The sequence below is a fragment of the Paramormyrops kingsleyae genome, chromosome 17 (genome assembly GCF_048594095.1).
Source record: "Paramormyrops kingsleyae isolate MSU_618 chromosome 17, PKINGS_0.4, whole genome shotgun sequence".
Lineage (NCBI taxonomy): Eukaryota > Metazoa > Chordata > Actinopteri > Osteoglossiformes > Mormyridae > Paramormyrops > Paramormyrops kingsleyae.
In genome coordinates this window covers 18381484-18393482 of record NC_132813.1, presented here as the reverse complement: position 1 = coordinate 18393482, position 11999 = coordinate 18381484, and the positions used below count along the sequence as shown (strand labels likewise).

Genomic DNA, 11999 nt, shown 5'->3' with positions numbered 1-11999 from the left:
CAAAAGTTGTATTCATGTATAACCTCAGCGCAAAAGTCTGCAAATCGTCACTTCCCACTATTTATTTCTGTAATCGCCGCCGTATGTGTGTGTACACGTCATTTCCTGTTTGTGCTCCTGCGGAATACATATTTTCTCAGAAGGCCTGCTGGTACCGTGCATTAGGGTTAAATTAAGGAAAACGGAGAATAATATAATTGTATCGCTACCTAAAAGACAAGTGGGGAAGCGAAAGCACAGCCTACGCTTGCCGACCTACAGAGAACGACGAACAACTGCAGCAAGAAGCGGCTGTAAGTGAAAGGCGGCCGCCGGGATGGTGTGTTTGTGAGCCGTAGACGGGCAGCGGAGACGCCGCGGGGGCAGCAGGACACGCCGCGGGGGCAGCGCTCAGCGGCCTTGGGACACTCAGCACGTCGGGTTACGGCGCATGAGGGTCCAAACCCGAGCACTTTGGCAACTCGCCCGTGGACAGGTAAGGGTGCGCTAGAAAGGAGGGGAAGCAGAAACATGGTATATTTCGGGTGGCCCGCAGCCCCGGAAAGCGCTCTTATCCCTGCCGAGGAAGGAGCGTAGAGCTGCAGATAAACACGACATAAGTAATGAAGTAGACCGCAGTGCAGGTCAGCATTCAATATTATACACATCTCGTCTGTCTTTGACCTTGCTTTTCAAAATTCAAAAATAATGAAATGGTTGGTTTTGTTTATTTGCCGTTGCTGTCCTGGCTTCTCCCTCAGTAACCTTTGGCACGGCGGTAGACACCAGCTGCAGCTCCGCTTCGCCCTGGCGGTGCTGCCCCGCTGGCACTCGTGTTACGATCCCTTAAGCTATGCGGATGCATCACCTTTCTTCGTAGCCTTGCCAGCTTCGGGAGTCACATCCCTCCCTGTTTCTGCTGGCATAATGTAATCGGCTTTGAAACGTGTCATTGTGATTGTGCGCTCAGGTTGCGTATACTCGCACGTCTGGTTGCACATTCATATTTATTGTAGCCTAATTGTATATAAAGATAAATAAATGATGTTGTTCTTCTGTAATAATCATTGAGGAGATCAGCATTCGCTCATGATGAGACCAAGGAATGTTCCGGCGTGTTGTATTCGTACATAGGTCGACTTTCCCCGGGGGAGGCCAAGGTGCTTCCCCGCCGAACACATCCGGCGCTCTAGCCAGCTGTGGTGTCATATAAAGGATGCAAATGAATATTTCCATGAGAATACAAGGCTGCATTACTAGACCCTGGAAAGATGTTTGCAAGCTCTGGTAATGCTGTAAATTTCTCTGGATAACGTTCAGTGGTTAAGAACAGCGGTTGTGGACGTTGGCCATACCAGGTCTCTCTGGAGCAAGCCCAGAAGAGCTCTTCTCTAGCTAGGTTGCTGAAATGAGTCATGGCTGTATCCCATGATGTTGCGGGGGATGGTTAGGGTTGGAGAAGCAGAACAGAGAATCCCTGCAGCTCTGCCTTTCAGTGGATGTGAAAGGAGGAGCAGCCGTAGTAGTTTCCAGTGTTGCTTGGAAATTTTGTGGGAAAACCCAGGCTGAACAATGTATGACTTATTGAGAGATCAGTTTCTGTTTGTAGCTGGTATGGTGCAGGCTGTGGCCCTATTAGACGGCCTGCGCTGTCTCCCTGCTCACCTGTACCTTAGCAGATGTATGACTCGGGCAGCTTTGCTTTAGAAAGCAGAGTCTGCTAGTCCTGTGTCCCAGGAACAGAAGGGCCCAGTGGTGATATGATTACTCTGCTGGCCATAGACTTCTGTACATGGGCACAGATTCCTAACCTGCTGAGCTCAGTAGATGGAACCTGTGTGGTGGGCAGGACCTTGACTGCCTGCCCCCAATTAATCAGTATTTTACCAGCACTAAGTTGTCCTGAATTGTCACGGTCTGACCCTCTGATGTTGGCAAAGCTTTTGTGGAGGGTTTTCCAGGGCAGAACATTACATCAAGTATTTAATCAGAATTTGCATAAGTAATGGAGAGCTTTCATGGAGACCCTTCATTTACATTTTAGGGGAACATTCCAAGGAAACCTTTTTGGAATCACCATCAACAGTCCACTTTCTGTGACCTCAACAGTGTTTATGAAACTCTATTGCAGTTACTGCCTCCTCATTGCATATACATTTAATTGACAAAATATTCAATATATCAGTGTTATCACTCACATTTGTAGGTTCACATGGTGGAATATCATTATCATGCAAAGGCAAAACATTTGAACTGCATATTTTATCGAAATTGTATTATGACCAGAACTTGGTCTCTTAGGATGTTTTATCTTGTGAAATATCGTAGCTCAACCACACTCGGGTTTGAAGAAAAGTGTTAAGATCAGTGACTTCAAAATCCACAATGAAACCAAGATGAAACACCTTTTTCTCAGTTTCATTGTCATTGAAGTCGCTGTGATTTCCTTTGTTAGTACAGATACAAACACAATGCTTACAGCAAGCATCTCCGTGTATTATTTTCTTGAGTCTTTGCAGGCTGTTTTGCCCTGTAACAAATTCCACTCTCATTGTTTTAATTGCGGCAATGTAGACATGGAGGAGGCTAGAACGGTGGCTCTGGGTGGCATTGTTTCCTCACCCCTCCCTTCCACTCTGTATCTGGTGATTGGCTTTTTGCAGCGGCTGTAGCCTGAGTGTTTGTAGGTCCTCATATTCCCAAGGAACGTTACCCCTTGGCGACCTTTTAAGGTCACTGAGTGTACCTACCCATCTCTCTACAGAAGAGGTGGCAACCATTTCCCCTCCTGTCAAGGTTTTCCATTAACTGGATTGTTTGCCAAAGTAATAGTACACATTTCATGGTTGTATGTAACTTGTGAAATGAATCTCTGTGACTGCATCTCTCATTCTCCACCTTTCTCTGTAGGTATCTTGAGCCCCCAGCTGTCACCTGCCTGCCCTTACCACGGCACAGTTTCCTTTCCCAACACCCTGTGACCCCCCCCCCCTACCCTGCCCCCCCCCCACCCCCATAACTTTGCTGCCTCAGCATGAATGAAGTAAGTGTGGTGAAAGAGGGCTGGCTGCAGAAGCGAGGTGAGGAGCCCCCCCCCCCCCAGTTCGCCGCGTTCCTGCCGGGCTGTGGCCCACAGAGCCCACGCCTTTAAGCTGCTTTTTGATGAGGACACGTCTCTGTGCGTCCGCTTGCAGGGGAGTACATCAAGACATGGAGGCCGCGGTACTTCATTCTGAAGAGCGATGGCTCCTTCATTGGCTACAAAGAGAAACAGGAAATGTCTGACATCACCTTGCCCCCCCTCAACAACTTCTCTGTGGCAGGTCTGTCACTCCGGGGCCTACGTCGGGCTCTGGGAGCATGATTGAGGCTTTGGCTGTATGTTCTTGTCCATTAAATATGACTGAATGCCCTTTAACACTTTTCTGCCAAACCCCGTCATGCTCTAGAATGCCAGCTGATGAAGACGGAGAGGCCTCGGCCAAACACCTTCGTCATCCGCTGTCTGCAGTGGACCACCGTCATCGAGCGCACCTTCCACGTGGACAGCAATGACGAGCGGTGAGGAGCAGCCAGAGCCCTCCCTCTGGGAGGGAGAGAAAGAGGTGGTGATGGGCTGCAGTTCTTAGGATATGGTGTCTCTCCACTGTAAACCTGGGGGGAGACCAGACAGTGTGCAAAAGGTCTCAACTTTAGAGTTTATCTAGCTTACCTAAATGCCAGTTATCCACAAATGACCTATTGGACAATAACCTAAACAAGAGAGCCATCTCTACAATGTGTTGCAAGTTTAAATTTACTGACCCCCAGTATACTCTGTTACATATTGTGTGAGGACACATTCATAGTGTTATTGCTTTATTTTTAGACAATTTAACATTAGGTCAAACTTAGATGAAAAGTTGTTTTCTTTGTTGCAGTAACATAAATGAGCCTGTCAGGGATATGGGGAAAATTTTGTTAACAGTCGCATCCAAAAAATGCTAGGTATAGATGGGGTGGCCAGTCTCATCCGGAAAAGGCCGCTGTGTGTGTGGGTTTTTGCTGCTACTCCTTAATGAGGTTATTCAATACAGAACTTATTGGCTCCAGAGTTGTCACACCTCGGTTTGAACAGGTAACCTAAGTTATTCTAAAAATGTGCATGGGCCTTAGCAGATAAGATTGGCCTCCCCTGGTACAGATTTAGCCTTTATGTCAGGGCTATTCAAATCGCGGTCCTTGAGGTCTGAGCCCTGCTGGTTTTCCACCCTTCCTTTACTCGTGAGCTGGGTGTGAAGCCTCTGACCAATCAGAATCAGTAATTATTAAACTAACTACCTGGGAGAACTGAAAACAAGGCCTGGATTTGGAATTGAGGTCCAGATTTTAAGAGTCCTGCTTTATGTGATAGATCATTTATTTATGGGTTGCTTTTGTCCTGTATCGCATACCGCTTCGGTCTGTGTGACCGAAACTGCACAATCGGGCACAACTTTAGACAGCTCAGATCTCAACTCGTTCAGGACCCAAAACCCGCAATGGCAGAAGTCACAAGTGTGGCAGACTTTGATGTTTTTGAATAAAATGTTTTCGAAAGTGACATCAGTGTTTGAGTTATCCTTCTTTAAATTGTTATAAACGCTATGAGTAGTTTGTGCTGGTCGACACAGTTTGAGTTCAAACATCACTGTATCCATCCCTAATTAGGGATGCTACTTGCTTTTTATAGTTTTTTTTCCCCGCAGAAGTAGAGGGCCCTTGTCACCCGCAATTATATAGGGACCCTGATGTGTCCCCCCGCCATCTGTGTCCCTGGCCTGAGCACCACCTTACTCAGCAACCCCACCCCAATCCAACCCAAAAATGAAATCTCACTAAAGGGGGCTTGAAGGTTTCAGAACACTGCTGTCTCTGCCCATAACCCTCGCATGACCATCAAGGCGTGACACTGATGCCTGTGCCATGGTGTGTGTCAAACCGTAACCCCCCCCCCCCCCGATCTCAGGGAGGAATGGATGCGGGCCATCCAATCAGTGGCCAGTGGCCTGAAGACACAGGAGGAAGAGGAACCCATGGATGTCAAGTTCGGCTCCCCCAGTGACTGCAGCGGGATGGAGGAGATGGAAGTGTCTGTGTGCAAGACTCGATCCAAAGTGGTCTGTTTCCAATGCTCCTGGGAAGCTACCTAACAGCTTTTTACTATACCTCTGTCTGGCCTCTGCTAACGGATGGGGTCACATGATCATTGCTGTTAACCTGTCCCTCTCTTGCAGACAATGAGTGACTTTGATTACCTTAAGCTGCTGGGAAAGGGGACCTTTGGCAAAGTGATCCTGGTCAAGGAAAAAGCCACAGGGATGTACTATGCAATGAAGATTCTGCGCAAGGAAGTTATTATTGCAAAGGTAGGTGGTTTGTGCTGTTTCTCTCGGAACTTGAATGGTGAGTGTAAGTGTCCTGCCCTCTGTATCTGCACATACCTTGGGAATAAATTGTCCTGAACCAGTTCATGCTAGTATCATAGCCAGTGCAGATCAGGGTTTTCTGATGATGTAGGACCGGGCTATTCAATTCAGGCCCTCAATTCCAAATCCAGGCCTTGTTTTCAGTTCTCCCAGGTAGTTAGTTTAATAATTACTGATTCTGATTGGTCAGAGGCTTCACACCTGGCTCACAGGTGAAGGAAGCCTGGAAAAGCAGTGCTCAGTCCTGGAGTTGAATAGCCCTGGTGTAGGATGTCAAAATGACTTTCTGCTGGAATGTCGCAGGCCTGCATAAATGTTTATGTGTCTGTGTGTTCCAGGATGAGGTCGCGCATACGGTGACTGAGAGCAGGGTCCTGCAAAACACCAGACACCCCTTTCTCACTGTCAGTACCGTCTCGCATCCTATACTCCAGTTCCCTAGCCCCACTGCAGTGCTTCCATGTGTTTCTCTGCCTGTCAGCTGAGTCGGGCTGGTGACAGTGTGGCTTATTTTGTTCCTACATTTAGACACTGAAGTATGCTTTTCAAACACATGACCGACTGTGTTTTGTCATGGAGTACGCCAACGGAGGAGAGGTGAGTGCCAGTGTGCCCTCCTCCCAGTGAACACCCCGCCTTTGCGTGAGTCGTAGCGCCCGTGACGGAGGCACGCAGTGACGCCAGCCGATGTGCCCGCAGCTCTTCTTCCACCTGTCCCGGGAGCGCGTGTTCACCGAGGACCGGGCCCGTTTTTACGGCGCCGAGATCGTGTCGGCCCTGGAGTACCTTCATTCGCGCAATGTCGTCTACAGGGACCTCAAGGTGAGCGTCAGCCTTCAGGTCAACACAAAATGTGTGGCGATGTCAGTGTGTATCACCTCTAGTGTATTTTACATTTGCAACCTCAATGGCAGTAGTATTGTCTTAAAATTTTTGTGGTGAGATCACAGTAATTGGTGTCAGAACTCGGATTTCTGGGGAGTGCACTTCATGACTACAACTCTGTGGAAAGGTTTTTGAAGCTGTGCCCCCTATCTCCCACCCATTTTATTTCTCTCTTTTTGCATTTAAGCTTGAGAACCTCATGCTGGACAAAGACGGCCACATCAAAATCACAGATTTTGGCCTGTGCAAGGAGGGCATCACGGACGGGGCCACCATGAAGACCTTCTGTGGCACCCCAGAGTACCTAGCACCTGAGGTAGTGCCTGCCTGTCTGCTTCACACGTGTTTACATTCAGTCAGTTCTGCCACGTCTGGACACACACTATGTTCAGCTGATATGACATTCCTGAAATAAAGCAGATCACAGTAAGACAGCAGGACTTGGAACAGTTTCTACTTTCAAGTCATAGGGTTGGAGTATGATGGAATAGAATGCCTTCATTGTCATTGTGACGGTGAAGTTCAGTATTTGCACATCCCATCTTGCTCTCTAGTGAGACACAGATATACAGGTGAGAGCAAAGGCTGGGGTCAGAGTGCAGGGTTGGCCATTGCTAGGGTGACGTAAGGGTCAGCTTCCAGCGATGGGAGGGCAGCATGAAAAAGGACTGGTTATGTCTCTGAACCAATCATATTGTAGCGGAGGTGGGACCAACCAATCAGATTTCTTGGTTCCACTTCCTGTGCAATCTGATTGGTTGAGAGATAACCAACCATTTTTCATTCTGCCCTCAGAACATTTTTGTGTAAATAAGTCCCATGAGCCTAATTCCACTGGAGACCTTCAGGACAGTCTTTCAACCCACATATGAAAGATCAAAATCCAGCTCAGTGTATCAGCACTCATTTTCTGTTTGTTCAGTTAGTCTTTATTATTTTGTCTGCTACTGTTATAGTCTGATGCTGCTACTTACTGCCATTCTTTAATGTACTGTGATCTACCAGGCCACCTGTGGTTCACCATATCATTGTACTGAGGACATATGGTTTATGTAGCAGTGCTTGTGTACAAAAAGCAGAGAAGGTATTGAAAGACACTAAGGGACCTAGTGTTCAGCATTCCTGCTCCCTCTTTGGCCGTAGAATATCCAGCTGTGCATAAGCAGTTTTCTTGTATATGAAATGCTGCTGAGTTGTGTTTCTGTGCCACTTCTGTAGGTTCTGTGGTTAAGTGGTTTTGTGATTTCACAGGTCTTTTGTGATGTCGTTGCTGACACATTTCTAGACATTTTTGCAACATGCAAGCGATGCATCACTGCAACAGTTGAAAGAGACCTGTCAAAATTAAGTATGAAAAACAAAACATGATCAAGTCAACAGTCCTGAGCCTGTGTATAAGTGTGATTCGAGGTGCCTGAGGTAACATGCACAGCATCTTGGAAAAAGATCCTGTCCTGCGTTCCCCTTCCTGAATATCTCCATCTGCTGTCGTCCTCCACAGGTTCTGGAGGACAACGACTACGGGCGAGCGGTGGACTGGTGGGGGCTGGGAGTGGTCATGTACGAGATGATGTGCGGCCGGCTGCCCTTCTACAACCAGGACCACGAGCGGCTCTTTGAGCAGATCCTGATGGAGGAGATCCGCTTCCCCAGGAACCTGTCGCCTGAGGCTCGGGCGCTGCTGGCCGGGCTGCTGAAAAAGGACCCCAAGCAGAGGTGGGCAGAACTGCACACAGGCACAGTCTTACAGTATGAGTGATTAAACCGAGCACAGTGCAGAAGTGTGACGGTGTTTTCTTTCATAGACTTGGGGGCTGCCCTGACGATGCCAAAGAAGTGATGACCCATAAGTTCTTTGTATCCATAAATTGGCAGGATGTCCTGCAGAAGAAGGTAAGGGGGGGGGGGGGGCAGTCTTCTGCAGGTTTGAATGGAGGGTGCTGAAATCGGTGAGCTAATTTTTATGTTCACGTGGTGGCCTTGTTGCCTGTGCCCCCCCACCAGCTCATCCCACCATTCAAGCCCCAAGTGACATCGGAGACGGACACACGCTACTTTGATGACGAGTTCACAGCACAGACGATCACTGTCACACCCCCAGATCAGTGTGAGTACATGTGCTTGACTGTCATATATACATATATACACGTCTCCATTGACAATTGTTTATATGGTGCAGGCTGTGGCAACTATGCCGGCATTGCGATGTTGAGTCACGCCAGTGTGCAGTCACTGACCCTCCACCCCCCATTGTTTTACAGATGACAGCCTGGATGGTGAAGACCCAGATCAGCGCACACACTTTCCCCAATTCTCCTACTCTGCCAGTGCCAGCATACGGGAATGATGGTCTCTCACACAAATACACACCACACTCAATCACCTGTGGTGATGCAATAAAAAAAGATTTTTTAAAAAAAGCGGAAACACTCACTGATCCGGAAGTGACTGAGGGATGAATGAGCAAGCGGCTGACATCGCCAGCATGACCTAGGCCTGCACTGGGAGCTGCCTTTGGATCCCGCCGCCTGCTCCCATCGCACTAAATTACACACCGCAGCGCACAAGCAGCCTGGCAGCATGTGAGCTTTGGAGGGTGTGGTCATTGTGGTACACGCCCCCTTCTCCAGCAGGTTAGCCTCACACAAGCAGGAAGTTCCACCTTAAGCAAAAACCTGATATTTTAAAATATTTTAACCTTTTTTTTTTTTAATTCTGCATGGGAGGGGAATTTTACACTTCCTCCCCTTTTGTCTGGTTGCTGAGGTTCTAAGCCATATTTCTGCAGTTTTTACAAGTGCTCTTTCTGGAACTAGCTGTTACCAATAGTATTGAACTGTTCTTATTGGGAAAGCGAGTGGAGTAAGGAATGTAACTTTTACTTTTGCGTGTTTGTGTGTTAGAAAGGTTCTCTAAATGTGCAGCTGGGGGACACTACACACCAAACGTTTGAGCTTTAAAGGGAAAAAACAAAATGACAACTGTTTTGAGAATCCCCCATAGAATAATTGTAATAAATGACTAATTAATGAAATGTTACATGTATTTTCTCCCTGAGCTACATGAACCATAGGCCAATGATAGTCTGAATAGTTTCTCCAGAATAAAAAAAACAAAAATTACAAGGCTGTGTTATTTCAGTATAATGTCACATCTGAATATTATGTAATCATGTGGTCAGGTATTTGTAAGACTTTTAGGAAACCACTATGCATGTAAAGCTTAAAACAATCCGTATTTAACAGCTTTGTTAAGAATACATAAGCAATTGAAAGCATTGTTTATATCTAAATGTTTGGCTCCTGAATCAATGTTTCTGAAATTGAAAATAGTGTTTTGATGAATCCTTCCTATATTAATCAGAATCAGGTTTACTTGGCCAAGTATGTTCACGTACAGCAAATGTGGTTCTGGTTGTTAATAGCTCTCATATATACAATAGATACAAAGTTAAGACAAGACAATGGTCGAATATAATATAGTTGTTACATATGACATAGATGCGTTATTGATAAATGTGTAAAGAGTGCAGAAGTGTATATCAGGACAAGGACTGCTAGTATAAATAAACTATGTACAACACAGTAAATATAGTGAGATTTAGGTATTTAAAATTTCACAGGCTATTCTTTGTCCTTTACAAAAGTAGTGTCCCCTACAGAGTGTCAGCATTAGGCAACAGTAATGTATGTGTGACTGAATGATGCACCACAAATCCTTATTAAGCTGTGGCAGTAACATATACTACCCACTGTGCCAAAGTCTCTGAAACACAGATGCGAACTTTTAATTTCATCCTTCTAGTTATAGCTGACTTTGTCCTAAATTTGATAAAGATGTCTGTGCATAAAGCATATCTAATTGTTCTCATTTAGAACTTGCCACCAACTTGTTGAAAGAAAAACAAGTTTGATATCCAAGTTTAACTCTTGAGAGGCTTCAAAATTTAACAATCTTTCTCCGTCCGTAAGTCGAAAATGGCTGGATCACAGTGGTATGCTGCTATCATTCGTATGAACTTGCCAACAAAGATATGGGAACTGGGGTACTGCAGCATTATTATAAAATAACAATGGAAAATCACTGTCTATAGTTGTGTTGCTCTACGGCAGTTTTATAGGGCTGTTATAAATGAATGCCCGTTATCCTGGCATGACGTGTAGAGTATTGACGGAATAGAGCTGGAAGGATTCACTAGGACATCCTGCAGAGTTTGATGTGTCCCTGGGTCAACAAGGGAGGGGCTTGTGCTTCATTTCTTTAACCAATCACATTATTCATCATATGACATCATCACATTGGTTCTTTTTTTTTTTTTTTCAAACTCAAAGCTTCCAGCCAGCAGCAGCGTTTGGTTTAGCAGGCCAAGCCTCTGTACTTTTGCTTATTCAAGCCTTGCTGTCATCATCATCCTAACATTGCTCTGTACAGCCTTTACAGGCCCGCAGATTCCTCTATTTTGTCTATCTATATCCCTTAACGAAAGGCATACACAATAAAACAGGTGCATTAGAAATCTGTGCACCTTGCCACTTAGTGTTTTTAATTAATGTGGTGATGTCATACAATGCAGACTGTGATTGGTTAAAGAAAATGCAAGCCGCTCCCTTGTTGACCCAGGGACACATCGAACTTGGCAAAATCAGGATGTGCGGATTCAATAAGCAATTTGACCTGCAAGTGAAGTGAAGTCTTCCCAACACATGCAAGCTCAGCTCACACACTCAAGGTGCGGATACACAAACACAAACAAATATTCACCTCTCATTCAGCCCCATTTTAGTCACCGAACAGTGCACACTTTACAGGACATGAGTCTCATTTGGTTCTAGAGTTATTAACCCATTTGTTTTTTGCCCCATTGCACATTATATGGATTCAGTATAATAACTACTACAGGCATAGATAAACCAAAAATACAAGGGCTGTGCATGGTCTCCCAGAGTTTCACAGCCCCCTGTATATGACACGCGCCACACTGAAAGCATTGCTTCATTGTGAGTGTGAGCTGACCATGCTACAGCATAAGTGCTGCTTCAGCGTGAGTGTGAGCTGACCTTGCTGGGCACAAAAATTTCACAGCTTCATGAGGTCAGCAACGACGATGGTGGGAGAGTCCTCCGTGCGGATCTTCTGTGGAAGCAAAGAGAGCCAGTGGGGTTGTGACTGGGTCAACAGGCAACACGGAGACCTACAGGGCATTATGAGCAGCCCAGTCACAGCGCGCCAGCCCGCAAAGCCCAGAATGTCCATACCTAGCTGCTACTCACAGCACGTCTCCTGCCACTGAAGCAGCTTCCTTTTGGCTTTTAGCTCCAGTCCTGGAGGATGGAGAAGTTCAGGCGTATAATAGCCATACGTGAGACAGTAAGTACAGAATTAACAGGTGTATGTCTGTTTACGGCCCAGATCACACAGCTGTAAACCACCATACCAGCGCTGAGACTACACCAGGGGTCCTTAGTCATCGAGCAGCTCTCACTGCTGGGCCACAGACGCAGGGCTTTATGTGCCGTTCATGTTCCAATGTGCGCATTGTATGAGGGTGAAGCTGCGCCTCCAATTAGTAGCCTACCTAAAGTAACATCTTTTGCCTACTTCCCATCCACACCAAGCTGTTCGCCTACTACGAGGACGGGTGACACGTGATCCCACAATCCACGTGGGGGGCACGCGCTGCTTTCGCCA

The 11999-nt window shown here is 46.5% G+C and overlaps 1 protein-coding gene and 1 long non-coding RNA gene across 4 annotated transcripts; one reads left to right on the top strand and one right to left on the bottom strand.

Moving 5' to 3' along the window:
* Positions 1-137: 137 nt before the first annotated feature.
* On the top strand, positions 138-9436 carry akt2 (v-akt murine thymoma viral oncogene homolog 2). Of its 3 annotated transcripts, none has more exons than XM_023845165.2 (13): positions 138-475; positions 3174-3302; positions 3429-3540; positions 4967-5117; positions 5235-5366; positions 5765-5830; positions 5955-6023; positions 6126-6248; positions 6499-6627; positions 7813-8027; positions 8117-8204; positions 8316-8418; positions 8573-9436. In XM_023845165.2, exons 2-13 carry the CDS (start codon positions 3257-3259, stop codon positions 8656-8658), a joined length of 1320 nt encoding a protein of 439 aa, XP_023700933.1. In that variant the 5' UTR covers positions 138-475; positions 3174-3256; the 3' UTR covers positions 8659-9436. The 3 variants fall into 3 exon arrangements, with proteins under 3 accessions (XP_023700933.1, XP_072557772.1, XP_023700923.1); XM_072701671.1 differs by having other exon boundaries at positions 275-293; XM_023845155.2 differs by lacking the exon at positions 138-475 and adding an exon at positions 2970-3059.
* Positions 9437-11318: 1882 nt separating this feature from the next.
* Positions 11319-11911, bottom strand: LOC111860546 (uncharacterized). The gene is made up of 3 exons (XR_002842047.2): positions 11746-11911; positions 11567-11632; positions 11319-11444 (listed from the first exon to the last, which is right to left on the bottom strand). It is a non-coding gene; the product is annotated as an uncharacterized lncRNA (long non-coding RNA).
* Positions 11912-11999: the final 88 nt, after the last annotated feature.

Bases quoted from the DNA above. Each gene is read 5' to 3' on its own strand.
- akt2 (XM_023845155.2), top strand. From the start codon at position 3,014: ATGAATGAAGTAAGTGTGGTGAAAGAGGGCTGGCTGCAGAAGCGAG. The intron at 3,303-3,428 runs GTCTGTCACTCC...GTCATGCTCTAG, and splicing joins CAACAACTTCTCTGTGGCAG to AATGCCAGCTGATGAAGACG. The intron at 3,541-4,966 runs GTGAGGAGCAGC...CCCCGATCTCAG, and splicing joins GTGGACAGCAATGACGAGCG to GGAGGAATGGATGCGGGCCA.